The 18,625-nt window shown below is 44.8% G+C and overlaps 1 protein-coding gene across 2 annotated transcripts in view; it reads left to right on the plus strand.

Annotated features, from left to right (window-relative positions):
- The window catches only part of TMEM132B (transmembrane protein 132B), a gene marked incomplete at both ends in the record, with an annotated part of 388,765 nt that overhangs the window by 201,615 nt on the left and 168,525 nt on the right, over positions 1 to 18,625 (plus strand). For both annotated transcript variants that reach the window (XM_082853297.1, XM_082853298.1), the window contains one exon: positions 9,851 to 9,997. In XM_082853297.1, the coding sequence (XP_082709423.1) occupies positions 9,851 to 9,997 (147 nt within the window). The remainder of the gene's footprint in view (positions 1 to 9,850; positions 9,998 to 18,625) is intronic.

Here is an 18,625-nt window from a genome sequence, read left to right on the forward strand (position 1 = left end):
TATCATACTGTTCCAGCTAGAAGCAAGTCACAGGTCCTCCCCACACTCAAGGGGAAAGGATTCAACAAAGGTATGGTCACCCAGAGTCGGGGGTCATCGTGGACCACCCCAGAGTTTGCCTGCCACACACGGTATGGCCCAGAAACAGTTAAGTGGCCGAGTAAGACACACTCTAGGCTGGAGCCAGTCTTTTTTTTTCTTTTGCTGGATTTGGATGTCTGGGGCCAAGGCAGGGTTTTGGATGTGCTTATCTTAATGCCTTAGGAAGTGTGAAGAAGGGAGTGATTTGTCAAATTTCCGATTTGTCAAAAGCGATACGTATAGTTTGCTGAATTTTTAACTTTCTTGGGTGAAAGGTTAAATTAACAAGTGAGACGAGAGGGGAGCTAACCCCATGGGAATCAGCATGTGTTACTTGGGGAACGTTCTCACTTGCATAAAGGTCCCACTTTGCGTGTCCCTGTTCTCGGGGCTGAAATCCACGCCCTCCAACGGTCTGCTCTGTTGGATGTGATTTTCCAGCACCGGTTGTCTGTCTGTCCTTCAGGCTGGCTCCTGTTCCCTTTCTGACTGAGACCAACAATATCTGTCCTCAACATCCAGGTTCAGCCACCTGGACCAGAGGGAGCCCTACCTGCTCTGTGGTCATGAGCACGGTGGCCTCCTCGCCTTGACTCTTTCCCCTGCCCTGTAATCTGTCCAAGTTTAAATCGTGGTCTGAAATGAGCTCTCAGCAGAGCCTGCCTTTGCCAGCCTCCAGGTGCCTAGTGGGAGAGGCGCACATCTCTCTCTGTGGTTAACTTATCACAGAGAAAGTGGTTTGCCGGGGAATCCAAATTAAACGTATCTTTACACATCCTCAAAGTGCTCCAGCGCCCAGGGCTGGGCTTCTCTCAGAAAGTGATTCGAACACCAGATGTTCCCTGGCATTACTCTCCTCGACAGAATGCGATTCTCTGAAATGTGTCCCAAGCACTCTTATCCTAAGAATGTTCTGGGGACCCCCTGCATCAGAATGGCAGCCTGTTTGAAAACACGGCACAGTTGGGTTCCGCCCCAGACTTGCTGGATCACAAGTTTTGGAGGTAGGATCCAGATACCTGTAAGTAGGTGATTCTCATGTGCTTAAAAGCCCGAGAACCTCTGGTCCATAGGGTTCCAGTGCCTCCCTCCCGTGACCATGGTAGCTTTTGTCCCTTACTGGACGTCTTCCGCCCTCAGTCTGATATTAATGGAGCGCCCAGAGACAGATGACACCTTAGATAGAGACCTTTCATTCTACCAACACTTATTAAGCACCTCCAGTTTCCCAGGCGTGGCTCTCAGAACCGTGGATAATGCAGGAAACAAAACATTAAAAAAAAAAAAAAAACCCTCCCCACTCTCCTGGTGCTTCCATCCAGTGGGGGAATGCAGAGAATAAACAAGGGAAGCAAAGTTTGGGAGTATGAAATAGGGCTTTTTTTTTCGATCGGGTGGTCTGGAAAAAGCTCAAAGAGATGACATTTGCCCAAACCTGAAGGAGATGAGGGAGTGAGTCCTGTGGGTGTCAGGGGAGACCTTTCCAGGCAGAGGGAACAGCAAGAACAAAGGTTTAAAGACAGGAAGACACGTGCTGTTTTAGGAACCACGAGGAAGCCAGCTCCCGGCCAATACAGAATGTTAGCGTATTTCACACCATAAAATAGGCATTTTTTAGACCGTTGCCATTTAAAGCTACAGGTAAGTTATGGGAAGTTTTCTTTAATTTGGGAATATTCGGCCAATGAAAATTAATCCACTGTAAATGGGAATGTAAACTCATGTAGAAAATCTTGAGAAAAAGGAAACGCGATTGGCATTTTTCTTCTTCCTTGAGAAATGAAAGAAAGACACACAAACAAGTTTGTCTTATCTTACAGTAAGCAAAATTCGGGCTCAGTAACTCCCTTTCTGTGCCGCTCAGAACAAAGCATGCACTGCCCGTTGACAATTATTTGTTGTTATTTTCCTCCAATTTTATATAACTGCACAGTATTGCATTTTTCATTTCACACTTGACATTGCCAACAGGATCACAAAAAAGGATCAACTTAGCGGAAGTATTTCAGGGCTTTTCCCCAGTTTCCCCAAGAGCTTCACTCTGCCTTGCTATTCAGACTGCTCTCTTTTGAAGCACTTGTCTTTTCTTGTTGAGTTTCCCTCCTTCACTTGTGAACTGTCAGGAGATACGTCTTGAGGGGTGGTTGGTGGAGCTCTGCTGGATCCTCTTTCACTGTAGCTTTGCTGGCGTTTGTCAGTCCTCCAATGCTACAAGATTCGGTGGTTTCGCTCTGCAGTAGATGTGCATTGCGTTTGTGTTGTATTTACAGCGGACGATCAGCAGAGCCTGACAGCCCACCCTTACCAAAGGCAGAGATGCTGCAGCAGGGCTGCGGTAGGTGTCACTGTCAACCAAGGGTCAAGTGAGAGTGGGAACTGATTTCCTTAAGGCTCAGTTCATCAACAAATATTGATAGTTTCTTAGTCTGCCAATGTATTCTCCTCTATGTAATCCCTTAACTTCAAGAATACAGAAAACAAATAGTTGTATAATGAAGACCCTATCGAAGTATGAATGTGAGGTTTTTTTGGTGAATGTCAGGAAGTAGTTGTTATATAAATGAGCCAGAGATGGTCCCTGTAGGTTGGCCCCTGTGTTGTTTATTTCTTCATAGCAGACTGGGACCTGTTAGCTCAGGAGCCAAACTCAGTTTTTTACACAACTAATTGTTTTAAATATACCCTAAATAAGCCTATTTTAGCCATTTAGAGCCTGCTCTGCATACCCTGCAAAACTGTTCCCAGTGTCTGTTAGCCATAGACCTTGCAGCTGTAAGACCTCAAGCTGCAGCTGCCCTTTGGAGCTGTTTGACCTGGAGACTTCCCACAGTGCTGCCTAGTGACATGTAAGCGCCCTCTCTGATCCTCTTCTCCCTGGGGTTCCCTGCCTTCTTCCCCTTCTGGCTAGTGGCCCTCATGCCATGTCATTTGGACGGTCTTAGGCTATGAGGGACTTAACGCATCCCACAAACTTGTCCAATTGCTGCCTAGGTAAAGCTTGTTGCGTGCTACTGCCACCTTGTGGTCATATCTTTCCCTTGCTCAGCCCCCAAATCCCTCAAGCTCATTACAGCGCTGAGACCATTAATCGCTGTCACAAGGTTTAGATTATTGTAGTTTTTAAATAACAAGAGTTAAGAATATCACCAAGCCTAAAAATATTTCTCTAAAACAAACTTAATGAATATTCAAGACATGGATTTTTCTGGGCTTAGATTGTTCCAACAAATAGAATCTAAAATTGGGAAGGATTTGGACTAAGAACTGGGATTTTGGAACAATTTTGTAACTTGTGTGTAGGAGGGAGGCAGAACCTCAGTAATTTGGCTTCAGGCTTGTGGTTTTGATTCCTACCATCCATTTCTTCTGTTGTAACTCGAATTTCCTTTTGGGAGCCACTCCCCGCCGATCCCAGATGGGATTAATTTCACTCTTAGGGCAGGATGGTCCTTGTCTGGGTAAAGCAATAAGCATTGTCCTTTCACCCCGCTAGGCCACAGTTATAGGTCCAAGGCTGAGTGCTCAATCAGATTCAACCAATGAAAACCTGGCTCCAGGAGTTCGTTCTAGGAGAGTCTTGCTTTTCCCTTGTGGATGAGGCGGTGAGATCAAGAGCTGTTGGCAGCCATACTGTGACCACAAGAAGAGAACCTGTCGGTGCACAAAACCCACATATGTGAGACCTGAACGGAGTCAGGTGCCTAGGGAAGTGGGGACATCATTTGAACCTTTGCGGTGAGCTGCTTCTAAAGCTGGTCCTACTTCTGGACATTGAAGTAGACCAGACATGAGCCAGAATTGGATTATTTCTTTGGTCAACGACAATCACAGAAAATTTCTGAGACTTTCTCAGGTGCACACTGATGTCCTTTGAACCCAAAGTGTCGAGGGTTCAAGTGTAGAGTAACCTTTATGGAAAAAATAAATAAAAGGATTTACTACGGCAAATGGAGGGTTTGCGCCGTCTTGGGATATGAGAGGAATTTCCTGCCAAGGAAAAGGAGTCAAATCAGGGAAGTCATATCTAGAGAGGAGGTGGCTGGGGTCCTGCGTGGAGACTTGGAGCAGTTACAAAGGACATCTCACAGGGAGGGGGCTTGATGCCTGACTGTATGATCTCTGGGGAGTATGCAGTAGTTCATGGTGAGAAAAATCGTAATAGCTAACGCTGATCAGTTTCTTTGTCCCAGGTGTTCTTCTAAGCACTTTATATACAGTGATTCACTTAATCTTCATACAAACTACACTATAGGTAGATATTATTATTACACACATTTCGTAAACGAGGAAACTGAGTCACAGATGTTCAGTGATTGGTATCCAAACTCTCACAGTTAGTTCATTGTCATCATCTCTAACTCCACCACCTCCCTGACCTTCATCCTTAGAAGCATCCAGCTCTCCTAGGCAGGTAGGAAAGCCTGGTGCTCCATAACCATCCAAAGGCAAAAATAATTAGAATGTATTTCTTTTTGGGAAGAGATAGTTAGGGAGTTTGGAATTGACACACACACACCGCTTTATTTATTTATTTATTTATAACATCTTTATTGGAGTATAATTGCTTTACAATGGTATGTTAGTTTCTGCTTTATAACAAAGTGAATCAGCTATGCATATACATATATCCCCATATCTCTTCCCTCTTGCGTCTCCCTCCCTCCCACCCTCCCTACCCCACCCCTCTAGGTGGTCACAAAGCACCGAGCTGATCTCCCTGTGCTATGCGGCTGCTTCCCACTAGCTATCTATTTTACATTTGGTAGTGTATATATGTCCATGCCACTCTCTCACTTCGTCCCAGCTTACCCTTCCCCCTCCCTGTGTCCTCAAGTCCATTTTCTAGTAGGTCTGTGTCTTTATTCCCGTCTTGCCCCTAGGTTCTTCATGACCTTTTTTTTCTTAGATTCCATATATTTGTGTTAGCATACGGTATTTGTTTTTCTCTTTCTGACTTACTTCACTCTGTATGACAGACTCTAGGTCCATCCACCTCACTACAAATAACTCAATTTCTTTTCTTTTTATGGCTGAGTAATATTCCATTGTATATATGTGCCACATCTTCTTTATCCATTCATCTGTCGATGGACACTTAGGTTGCTTCCATGTCCTGGCTATTGTAAACAGAGCTTCAATGAACATTTTGGTACATGACTCTTTTTGAATTATGGTTTTCTCAGGGTATATGCCCTTTAGTGGGATTGCTGGGTCGTATGGTAGTTCTATTTTTAGTTTTTTAAGGAACCTCTATACTGTTCTCCATAGTGGCTGTATCAATTTACATTCCCACCAGCAGTGCAAGAGGGTTCGTTTTTCGCCACACCCTCTCCAGCATTTATTGTTTCTAGATTCTTTGATGAAGGCCATTCTGACCGGTGTGAGATGATATCTCATTGTAGTTTTGATTTGCATTTCTCTAATGATTAGTGATGTTGAGCATCCTTTCATGTGTTTGTTGGCCATCTGTATGTCTTCTTTGGAGAAATGTCTATTTAGGTCTTCTGCCCATTTTTGGATTGGCTTGTTTGTTGTTTTGATATTGAGCTGCATGAGCTGCTTGGAAATTTTGGAGATTAATCCTTTGTCAGTTGCTTCATTTGCAAATATTTTCTCCCTTTCTGAGGGTTGTCTTTTCATCTTGTTTGTGGTTTCCTTTGCTGTGCAAAAGCTTTGAAGTTTCGTTAGGTCCCATTTGTTTATTTTTGTTTTTATTTCCCTTTCTCTAGGAGGTGGGTCAAAAAGGATCTTGCTGTGATTTATGTCATAGAGTGTTCTATGTTTTCCTCTAAGAGTTTGATAGTGTCTGGTCTTACATTTAGGTCTTTAATCCATTTTGAGTTTATTTTTGTGTATGGTGTTACGGAGTGTTCTAATTTCATTCTTTTACATGTAGCTGTCCACTTTTCCCAGCACCACTTATTGAAGAGGCTGTCTTTTCCCCACTGTATATTCTTGCCTCCTTTATCAAAGATAAGATGACCATATGTGCGTGGGTTTATCTCTGGGCTTTCTATCCTGTTCCATTGATCTATATTTCTGTTTTTGTGCCAGTACCATACTGTCTTGATTACTGTAGCTTTGTAGTATAGTGTGAAGTCAGGGAGTCTGATTCCTCCAGCTCTGTTTTTCTTTCTCAAGATTGCTTTGGCTTTTCGGGGTCTTTCGTGTTTCCATATAAATTGTGAAATTTTTTTGTTCTAGTGTTGTGAAAAATGACAGTGGTAGTTAGATAGGGATTGCATTGAATCTGTAGATTGCTTTGGGTAGTAGAGTCATTTTCACAATGTTGATTTTTCCAATCCAAGAACATGATATATCTCTCCATCTATTTGTATCATCTTTAATTTTTTTCATCAGTGTCTTATAATATTCTGCATACAGGTCTTTTGTCTCCTTAGGTAGGTTTATTCCTAGATATTTTATTCTTTTAGTTGCAGTGGTAAATGCGAGTGTTTTCTTAATTTCACTTTCAGATTTTTCATCATTAGTGTATAGGAATGCAAAAGATTTCTGTGCATTAATTTTGTATCCTCTGCAGGGAATTCTCTGCATGGGGCAGAGCAGGAGGGAAGGGGAGCAGGTTTTGGAGTCAGGGGATCTGGTTTCTAATCCTGGCTCTGTCACTGTCTAGCTCTGTGACCTCCAGCTGGTTGCTCCCTCTGGGAGTGTGAGAGTCACAGTTTGATCATCAGGACATTGGGAACAATAGTAATCATCCTGACCGTGGGGCTGCTTGGTCAAATTGCTCTGTGACCCGTGTATGTGGAAGAATGTGATAAGCCATTAAAGTGGCAAGTACTGGTAGAAATGAGGAGGTGCTCTTGACAGTGGGAGGACTCTGCTTATGGAGACATGCATTCTGGAACATTCTCTCCAGCTGCCCCTTTGGCAGCAAGATGGAATGGCTGGAAACAGGGATACAATGAGACGCCTCTATTCATGGCTTGCATAAATTAATTCCCGGAACTTTGTGATGGCAAGAAAGAAAGCTTTGAGGAGTTAGCATATGTAGTCACCAGAATTCAACAGGAAAACCCATCCAGTTGGGACAAAGAATGGCGCCTGAATCTCTGGAGGGGGTCAGGAACGCCAAATGCAAGAGCGAGCAGGTGTATGTCTTAGCATCTGTGTAAGGTCCTATAAGAAGGGAATACAGGAAGCAGAAACTTTAAAAAATTTAATTAGATACGCAAGTATTTGAGTCCCCTAATTCCACCCCGGGGTTCCTTATGGTAGGCAGCAAAATCAGGGGCTTTAGGACAGCCCTTGAGTCCAGAACATTCTCTCCTGCTGCTTGAAATTCTGACTTTAGGGATTCCCTTCTTTGGGTCCTTTTTGGATTTTGATAAATCCTTTTTTAAAGTTTCAGTCGCTCCTGGGAGGGTCCATTCACCTGTTTTTTCTTCTTTTCTTTCTTTTTTAATTGAAGCAAATTTCACATAACATAAAATGTACCATTTCTAAGTGAATAATTCACTGCCGTTTAGTACACAGTGTTGTGCAGACACTGCCTCTATCTAATTCCAAGACATTTTTATGACCCAAAAGGAAACCCCATACCTGTTAGCTAAGCAGCTACTCCTCGTTCTGCTCCTCCCTGCCCCTGGAAACCACTAATCTGCCTTCTATCTCTGTGGATTTACCTGTTCTGGGTATTTTATGTAAACGGAACCGTGCAATACACGGCCTTTTGTGTCTGGCTTCTTTCACTTGGAATGATGTTTTTATTTTATTTTATTTTATTTTTTTGCTGTACGTGGGCCTCTCACTGTTGTGGCCTCTCCCGTTGCGGAGCACAGGCTCGGGACGCGCAGGCTCAGCGGCCATGGCTCACGGGCCCAGCCGCTCCGCGGCATGTGGGATCTTCCCGGACCGGGGCACGAACCCGTGTCCCCTGCATCAGCAGGCGGACTCTCAACCACTGCGCCACCAGGGAAGCCCTGGAATGATGTTTTTGAGGTTCATCCGCATTGTAACATGTATCAGCACTTCATTCCTTTTTGTGGCTGAATAGTATTCCATGATATGTATATATCACATTTTGTTTATCCTTTCATCACGTGATGGGCGTTTGGGTTGTTTCTGCCTTTTGGCTGTTGTGAGCAGTGCCGCCATGAGGTGCATGTACAAGGGTTTGCCTGAGTATCTGTTTTCAATTCGTTTGGGTCTATATAAAGGAGTAGAATGACCGAGTCATATAGTAATTCTATGTTTAACTTTCTGAGCGTCTGCAAAGCTGTTTTCCGCAGTGGCTGCACCATTTTACATTCCTACCAGCAGTGTACAGGGGTTCCAGTTTCTCCACATCCTTATCAACATTTATTATTTTCTCTTTTTTGATGATAGCCATCCCCGTGGGTACGATGTGGCATCTCATGGTTTTGATTTGCATTTCCCTGTTGACTAATGATGCTGAGCATCTTTTCATGTTCTTGTTGGCCACGTATATCTTCTTTGAAGAAACATCTATTTTCAGATTGAGTTATTTGTCTTTTTTTGTTGTTGAGTTGCAAGAGCTCTTTATATATGCTGGATACTAGACCCTTATCAGAGATATGATTTGTGGATGTATCCTCCCATTGTATCCTTTCACCTACATTCATATGTTTTTAATTGCATCTTAGACCCTGCTATATGTGTGGATTTGATTAATCTCTTGGAGGGAATCTTTGCTTCTAAGTTCTTGGTGGCAGTGGAATGTCTGTCCTGATGGATCTGTCTTTGCTGATGCTCCTGTAACTCCTGCACACATACCGTTTTTTGGCATCGTGGCATTCCTTTTGCCTTCTCTGTGGAAAAGGATGCCCAGAGCCCCACTGGGCATTTCTTATTAGTCCACAGGCCTCTGGGAAGCAGAGGTGGTTCAGGTACCTTCACAGCTAAGCATGTGCTGACCCTCTGCAGCATTAGTTCATGCACCCGGAAGTCCAATGACACCCTTTTCGTATTACTTACATTTAGTTAAGCACAGCAAGCAGCTTGGCTTTCCAGGGCCCTGTCTTCCTCCTGATTGTTCTCCAGACAAGTCCACAGCATCTGGGCAAGTCCCAAGGCCATTGTCAGAGAACTTGGATGTTGCCTTGCAATCCCCGTGGTTACAGAGGAGATGTATTCTGGTTAGTAGCAACATGAAGATAGCTTTAGGAGCAGGGAAGAAGCGGCAGACAATCCAGGCTGGGAACTCTCTTTGGCCTTTGCTCAATGGCTGAAGCAGCTGGGGCCCTGGATTCTTCCTTGGGGAATTGAGTTCTGCAAGCATCGTACCAGGCAGTCCTTGGCCACTTCAGCCTGCCTGAATGCTGTGTTTCTTTTGCTCCTCTGAGGACCGCATGGTCCCACTGTTTCCTCTTCACAGTGTGATCAGTGCTGCCCGCCTCCCCCTTGGTCCCCTGGATGGCATGGCCCCTGTGGCCTCTCAGACCCTCCCACCTCATGGGGGCCCTTCCCCATCCCCAGGGGAAGAACCAGGCCCCAGATTCCATCCACGCCTGCCAGACACATCCGTCTCGCCTCCGTCCCACGGGACCCCTGAAACAGAAAGCGATCTGGCTCCCAACACACCGATCAGACAGAAAATTAACAGACATGGCAAAACGCTGGGGCTCCTACTTTGGGGCGCTTAGTTTTCAAAGGAAAGGCATTATGGCCACTCTTCCCTACATGTCCCAGAGGAAAGGGGAGAGCTGTTCTAGCTCCCTGTTTTGAACTAAAATGGTCATATACATATATATTTATATATATATAATTTTTCTTTTCTACCCCACAGAATTAAGGCAGCAGCAGGTGTGAAAATAACCGCAGTGAGAGTCAGCAGCGAAGACCAGTGGGCAGTCCAGGAAGAAATTGACAATGACAGTGTTCAGACAGCAGCCACCCTCACCTGCGTGGGTCATCACCCGGACACACAGAGCAGGTAAGCGCTGAGATGCTCACGGTACCTCGGCAGTGGTGGGTTGGGGATGGTTGCAAATGCTGACGGGAAAATAATGAGTGTATAAATGAAGAGGTGCCTCTGCATTTTTATTTTCTGTGCCTTTTTTAAAAAAAATTATTTATTTTTTTATACAGCAGGTTCTTATTAGTTATCCACTGTATACATATTCGTGTATACATGTCAATGCCAATCTCCCAGTTCATCCCACCACCACCCTCCCCCCGCTCCACGTTCCCCCCTTGGTGTCCCTACGTTTGTGCTCTACCTCTGTGTCTCTATTTCTGACCCGCAAACCGGTTCATCTGCACCATTTTTCTAGGTGCCTCTGCATTTAATGGGAGATGTGTTCCTTTGAATTCATCAGCTCAGGTCCGTCCTACAGCTTCTGAATGTATTATCGGATGTGCTGCAGGATGAGGGCTTTATCCTTTCTGCTCTTTATACATCAACGACCTAATTAGGTTGGCAGTCTCAAAAATTACCTGAACTCCTGTTTGTCACAGTGCAGGGTTTGATAACCATTATTTAAAAATTTTATTATTGTTACTGTTATTGTTTGCAGTGAAGAGCTGAAGAATGAAGTGGGGAAAATAGAAATGATTTAAGAGGCAAGGGGGAAATGTACATTTTAATGAGTGAACTGAGGGTGCCTCTAGCTGTCACGTAATTGTCTCCCAGTGCTTAAAGGTAGTGGTTTTACAGCTATCACACCTGGGTATTGGCATACGGGCTCGGGATGTGAAGTTGGGGAACTTGGCACTGCTGGCAGGTCTTCTCCAGCTCCGATAGCAGCCTTGGGTTTTATGGGGCTGAGCTTGCCTGGGAAGCAGAAGGAGGTTGTTGCTAATAATCTTGCATCTGGGCTCCCAACAGGCAGAACGAGCTCTCACCGCTGTTGCCGCAGTCTTTTCTACAGTCTCTTGGCCTCTCTTCTCTTCCCTTTTGACCGAGCAATGCTGGCCATGCAGTTCCCCCGGCTTTAAAACCACCAATGGCTCCCACTTCAGCCAGGATGAGACCCCTACTCCTCAGGGTGGCATAGAGCCCTGTTTAGATCTTTCACTTATCATCTTCTAGTGTCACCACCTGTTCTCTTTTCTTTCGTTTCTTGTTTTGTTTTTTTTTCTCTTTTTGCCACACTGCGTAGCCTGCAGGATCTTAGTTTCCCGACGACGGATTAACCCTGTGCCCCCTGCAATGGAAGGGCAGGAGTCTTAACCACTGGACCACTAGGGAAGTCCCTCTTTTCTTGTTTTTAAACCCTTTGAGGTCCACGATGTTGGGCACCAGAGGGGCACTGGGTGAATGAGTGAGGGAGCTGGTGGGTGGGTGGGTGGGAGCATGAGAAATGGAGAGACTGTGTGAAGCTCTTGCCTTTTCTAATGGATTTCTAGGCCGAGGGCTGTCTCTGCTTGGGTGACCTCAGCCAACCTCCGCTAGAACTCTGTTCTGCCTGATTTTGAAGAGCTCTTTCAAAGGGAAAGAGTCACTCAGGTTGAGTGATCAGAAGCCTCTGACTAGGAATATTGATCAGGTGGTCTGGGTTCCTCTCACTCCCAGCGCAACATTCCGGTCATCATCCTTCACATCCCTTGACAGAGCTTTTAGTCTGCAGCCTCATGTGACCCATGGTTTCCCTGGAAACCTGAATCTGCTGTCTGAACACTCCCCTATCCTGAGCTGCCGATGCCTGGAAGGAGTCTAGGATTTTCATATTTGCTCAGTTGCAGGTACTAGAATTCTCACCTAAAAGTGGCTGCAACAATAGGAATTTGTCACCTCATGTGACAGGAAGCTTGGAGGTGGGTGGTTCAATTGTGACACAGTTGTGTCACCCAGGTGCGTTCCGTCTTCCTACTCTATCACGCCCAATTCACTGGCTGTCATCCTCCAGCTTGTTTCCTCACGGCTGCAAGATGGCTGCAGCAGTTCCAGGCATCACAAACTTATCTAGTTGTATACAAAGACTGGAAGGGAGGGGGGCTTCTCTTTTTGCCAGGAAAAAAGACCTTTCCAGCTGGAAAAAAGACTTTCCCTGGAAGTGTAAGATCTCATCAGTAGTTCCATGCCTTTGCTCAAGAAGCAGGGTAGTCTGGAAAGTTGAATATCTGGTATTACTTTCAGGCTTTGTACTGAGAGATAGTCTTTGATGTCAGGGAGAAGGATGGTCAGCTAGCAGTATCTGCCACGCTTCTTAAAGGTGGGATGTGTCCAGGGTCGTGCCTTGATCTCTGTTTTGACTCCACTGGAAGACTTCCTCTTGGTTTTGCTGGGGTGTTTATCCGGTGGACTTTGTCTGACTGATGCCCTTAGGTACCACACGATTGAAGCCCACGCAGAAAGGGCTCCTTGACTCCTTGTGCAGATGGAGAAATTCGGGGGGGACAGGTGCCAGAAGTGTCTGGATGCAGCATTCTTAGCAACCTGGCTCTGTCTTTCCTCTGGGTTGGCATCATCTCCAGCAGGTCTTCCCAGCATCAATCCTACTGGCTTGGTCACTTCAGGGAGAACGCTGTTCTGCTCCATCACATCCAGCGCAAGTCTTGGGGCTGCTCATCACTGGCTCTGCCTGGAGTAACATGGATCTTGTACTCACTCTGAACCAATCTCTGTAGCCAGCTGTAAAAGTAGGGGATGGGTGGGGCTTCCCTGGTGGCGCAGTGGTTGAGAGTCCGCCTGCTGATGCAGGGGACACGGGTTCGTGCCCCGGTCCGGGAAGATCCCACATGCCGCGGAGCAGCTGGGTCCATGAGCCATGGCCGCTGAGCCTGCGCGTCCTGAGCCTGTGCTCCGCGGCGGGAGAGGCCACAACAGTGAGAGGCCCGCGTACCGCAAAAAAAAAAAAAAAAAAAGTGGGGGATGGGTGAACCCACCTGAATGACTTGGGCTTAGAGTACGGGAGAGGGTTCTTGGGGGAAGATGGGAGGGCAGAAACAAGAGGTGGCCAGGAAGTGACGACAGTCCTGCTGACCCTCTTATTGGGCTGGAGGAGCCCCAGTGGGATGCCTGGACTTACACCCTCAGAAGTCACCGTGTGGGTCTCTAACGGCCGTCTCCGTGGTCTGCACATGGGAAACTGACTTGGTTGAAATACTGGCTGATGGAGTGGTGATGTTTTAAATTGAAGGGAAAACACAGGCTGTGGTTATCACTTTCGGTTCTGAGAGAATCAATTTTGCATTTTCTTTAGAAGAGATTAAAAAAGTTACAAGAGAAAAAAAGTTGTTACATAACCAGAGTTACATAAGTATCAGACATTGCAGCATCGTCTTCTCTTACTTCACTTTCCGTTTTTGCCCTTCCCTGTGCTGTTAGAAGGGCAGGGATTGTTGCTGGCATGACAATTTATGCTTATCTAATATCCCTCTAAAATCGCTTCCATAATCTAAATAAATAATTGCTTCTTTTTATACTTTTTTTTGGTTGTTGAATTGTGAGATCAAATGAGGTGTGAAATACCAGCTCATGGACTGTGTTTGTCAGGCTAACAAAGTGAATCTGTGAATATATCCCTAACAAAACATCCCGAGGAAAGCTGTTATCTCTGAATTGTGACAACCTTGGGCGGAATAGGGTTTTTAATAGAATATAAGGTACCAACTGCCTGAAGTTCTGTGATAAGAATTAAAAATGTGTCAGTATGGGAAGACTCAATGGGCTCGGTTAGGAAGGCAGAAAGGTCTTAATTCAAAATATTTTAATGAACACTCATTGTGAGGAAATGTGAGTAATAAAGATGGAAACCACAAGGGGCTTCCCTGGTGGCGCAGTGGTTAAGAATCCACCTGCCAATGCAGGGAACACCGGTTCGAGCCCTGGTCCGGGAAGATCCTGTGTGCCACAGAGCAACTAAGCCCGTGCGCCACAACTACTGAGCCTGCGCTCTAGAGCCCGTGCTCCGCAACAAGTGAAGCCACTGCAATGAGAAGCCCGTGCACCGCAAAGAAGAGTAGCCCCCGCTCGCTGCAACTAGAGAAAGCCCATGCGCAGCAACGAAGACCCTACGCAGCCAAAAATAAATAAAATTAAATCTTAAAAAAAAGATGGAAACCACAAGATAACGAGTCGCATTGCCCAACGAAACGAGAAGGGATTGGAAAAATGAGCAAATTTGAAAGTGTTCAGAACGGAGAAAATGAAACCAAGAGAAATGAAAGCCGGATGATGGACTCTTGGTGTGGGAAACCACGTGCAACCAGCTAGGTTGAGATGAGGTTGTTTCTTCAGTGATTTCTGTCTGGCCGTTGGGACCCAAACCTCAGAGAAAATAAGGTGCCACTCTGTGTGGTCAGAAACCACAATGCAGAGCTCATTCTCTTCTGAAAGTTGGTACAGAGGCAGAGAGAAGCTCCGGGGTGCACCATAGAAACGGGAGTCTGTGCTTCTCCATAGGATAGAAAAGCCAAACCCTAAATTTACATTTGTTGTATATAATGAAAAGCATGGCAAAAACAAACTTCTGTTAATCGATTTTTGAGATTTTTCTGTGAAAAGTTCTTGAAAGAAATAGACACACCCCACACGATTGTAGCCCAGTTGAAGGTGAAATCGACCTCAAAGTCAAATGTTTACTGTGAAGTGTTACCATGTTTGAACATCTGGATTCACTGTTTCAGGAGTCTTTCTCGGCCTGCTCTAATCCAGAAGTGATTATAACGGGCTGAGCAGAAGAAGGGATCACCCTTTCAACTAACTTGACTAACGCATTGCCTTTTGTGAGATTTAGCAGTTGAACCTTAAGAAACAAACAATGGTGATAGAGGAAAAGTCACCATGTCGTATGTCATTTTATGGATCCGTGAAACACGAACCAGGCTAAATCTTTTATTGTGCTTAAGGCGTCTTATTCAAGTTAGAGAAGAAGAAGAAGGAGAAGAAAAGAAGGGGGAGGGGGAGGGAGAGGACAGGTCAGTGATGGTAACAGTTGCCTCTGTTTCTAAAAAGTATAAGTAGATTTTTCCCACCAGGCTCAGTTCAGGGTGGTTACTTCCCTTCTGTAAAATGTTTTATTGAGATGTAAAAGCTAGAACACGTGGAACGTTGTAGTGCGTCTCTGAGGGCAGTTTTGTGTGATCGTGTTCCTTATTTATTTGAAAAACTTCTTGAAAAACCGTATCATTTGGTGCCTGACACCCTTGTAAGTCTTTGCGGGAAAACACACTTTTAAAAGTCGGAAATCTTAGAGCCCTAGGAGGCAGATAACTATTATCGTTCCCATTCAACAGATGTGTAAACTGAGGCACAGTTTCAGTGATTCCCCCAGGTCTCAGAACCAGTAAGTAGCCAAAGCACTCTGCCTTTCGGGTCCACGGTCTTGTCCACGACACTGGGCTCTTCACGAGGCACGAGGAGATGCCCCTGCTGTGCACTCTCCTTCCCCCCCGCCCCATCTTTCAGCTCTCTTGCCTTAAGTGGACTGAAAACTCAGTAAAAAGCAGCGTCCACAGCACTAGCAGACCATCTAGCATGTGGAAATAGGCGCTGTAGTGAGTTGAAGGGTGGCCCCTCAAAGGATGTGTCCACATCCGAATCCCTGGAACTTGTGAATGTGACCCTGTTTGGAAAAAGGGTCTTTACAGAGGTAACTCAGAATCTTGAGAAGAGGTGATCATTCTGGATTATCTGGGCAGGCCCTCAATCCAATGACGTGTCCGTATAAGATATGTTCATTGCAGCTCTATTTACAATAGCCAGGACATGGAAGCAACCTAAGTGTCCATCATCGGATGAATGGATAAAGAAGATGTGGCACATACATACAATGGAATATTACTCAGCCATAAAAAGAAATGAAATTGAGTTATTTGTAGTGAGGTGGATGGACCTAGAGTCTGTCATACAGAGTGAAGTAAGTCAGAGAGAGAAAAACAAATACCGTATGCTAACACATATATATGGAATCTAAAAAAAAAAAGGTCATGAAGAACCTAGGGGCAACACGGGAATAAAGACACAGACCTACTAGAGAATGGACTTGAGGATATGGGGGCGAGGGATGGGTAAGCTGTGACAAAGTGAGAGAGCGGCATGGACATATATACACTACCAAACGTAAAATAGATAGCTAGTGGGAAGCAGCCGCATAGCACAGGGAGATCAGCTCGGTGCTTTGTGACCACCTAGAGGGGTGGGACAGGGAGGGTGGGAGGGAGGGAGACGCAAGAGGGAAGAGATATGGGAACATATGTATATGTATAACGGATTCACTTCGTTATAAAGCAGAAATAGCACACCACTGTAAAGCAATTATACTCCAATAAAGATGTTAAAAAAAAATAGACACACAGAGGAGCAGGCCACGTAAAGATGGAGGCTGAGATGGGAGGGGTGCAGCCACAAACCAAGGAAGCCTGGTGCCACCAGAGGCTGGGCAAGGCATTGAATGGGTACCCCCTGGAGCCCCTGATGACACCTTGGTTTTGGAGCTCTGGCTTTCAGAACTGTGAGAGAATAAATCTCTATCGTTTTAGGCCATTACATTTTTGGTAATTTGTTGAAGCAGCCCTAGGAAACGAATACGGGGGCTTAATGACTACTTGGCAAATGAATAAATCAAGGCATCTCAATCCTAGATGTCTATCAGAATAGCCTGGGAGTCTCTAAAAAGCACACACTCCTTAGACCCTACCCCTAATTGGGTCACAGGCATTGTTATTTAAAAAAAAAAAAAAACCTAGTGATTTTAATGTGTAGCCAGGGATACAGGAATAAATGAAATGTTAATGAATTTAAGCACCACAAAGAAGATAAAGGTACTTTGTTGTTTAAACCATTTTAGGATTGGAAAATGATTGACTTAGAACACGGAATTCTTGGGTTTACAGTAGCATTTGCCACTGCACGCCTGGAGACCCCTGAGTACCAGCTATCGGAACAGTTCAAAATCAAGATTTGATGCATAGAAACGTATCGTGCCCTGGACTCATCTGTAATTCTCTCTAGAAAGTGGCAACAGCATTCACCTATAGGAAACAGAGGACTCTTCCCCTCCCCGCAAAAGCGACCAGACCAGCTGAAGAAAAGAAAACAAATATTTAAAAAATATTTCTCCTCTTTTCCTAACCAGTGGGAAACTCTGTTCATTTATGCAGCTGGCTAGTTTCAGCCTAAGTGTAATAGACAGCTTCTTACTTCAAAAGGAATAGGTGTTTAGCTGTAGAAAATTCAGAAGATACAACTGAGTAAAATGGAGAAGGTCAAAGTCATCTCTGAACCAACCTATGCGTCATAGGCTGCCATTGTTAATATTTTGATGAGTATATCTGCACATGCTCATTTGTTCACATGCATATACATAAATACATGATTTTTGTCAATACTAGAATTTGTTTACCTTTGAAGCTGTTGTTTTCTGTAATAATGTAGAATAAATACATGGCAGCATCTTTTCATGTCATTAGATATTTAACCATCAAAAGAATTATCAACCCTTTTGGAAAACTGATGCAAGTGGTGGATTCTTCCCCCCCCCAAAGTACAAATAGGCACACATAAACATTGTTTTCTAACAATTTCAAATTAATGGGACCTTTCTGTGAACCTGTAACTTTTAACGTAATATTTTAAAGTGGTACAGTATTCTGTTGATATGATAGAGGTGTGTTCCATTCATTTACCGTGTTTCGTTTTTTCCTCTTTAAAACATTGCTGCTGGCCATTTGCATGATGTTTTATGTTTTCCTCCTTTTAAACGTTCTCTTTTTTTTGAAAAATAAAATGTCTGTTGCATATTCCTGTAGATAAGTCTTTAGGAGAGAAAGCTACAAGTGAATGGGTAGGTTCAAAAGACATGACTGTGTTTTAAGTTTGTCGTGCTTTTGTGAAATTTTCCTGCCAGTTTACACTGCCAGCTGTGTAAGAGTGCCTAGTTCTCCGTTCCTTTGCCAACTTTGGGCATTGCCTTAAAAAGATAATTTGATAGTTGAAATACGGCTGTCTGCTTGCATTGATGTAATTTCTGGTGAAGTTTAACAATTTTTGTTATGTTTGACGGCAAATGTTTTTCCCCGCTTGTTGTCTTTAGTGTCTTGTTTGTTTCTTTTGTTTTTTGTATTCTGACTTTAGCGATGTTGTAGGCTTTTGTGTTGTCCAATCCAGTCATCATTTTCTTTCAAGTCAAGGGCTCCCACCTGGAGGAGGGATGGTGTAGGGACAAGCAGGACGCGTGAAAGGCTCTGTCAAAACCCACCCGTGAGGCGCTTTCCTGCTGGTCCAGTGGGTAAGACTCCGCACTCCCAGTGCAGGGGGCCTGGGTTTGATCCCTGGTCAGGGAACTAGATCCCGCATGCTGCAACTAAAAAAGATCCCATTTGCAGCAACTAAGACCCGGCACAGCCAAATAAATACATAAATAAATATTAAAAGAAAGAAAAAAAGGCCACCCATCAGCCCAGCCTCTGAGTGGTGTCAGAGAGAACCAGAGCCAGACGCTGGTTAAAGTGGTGGAGAGAGATTTTATTCAGAAAGTATTGCAGTGAGGGAAGAGAGACCCCAGGGTAGAATTGGGCTCCATTCCCAATGCAGTAAAGACAGCTGGGGGTTTACAGCCAAGGAACAGAGTGGGCGTGGTGTCGGTAGATGGCAGATTGCCAAAAGGAGACAGTGACG

Source organism: Leucopleurus acutus (genome assembly GCF_964270905.1).
Source record: "Leucopleurus acutus genome assembly, chromosome: 13".
NCBI classification, from domain to species: Eukaryota; Metazoa; Chordata; class Mammalia; order Artiodactyla; family Delphinidae; genus Leucopleurus; species Leucopleurus acutus.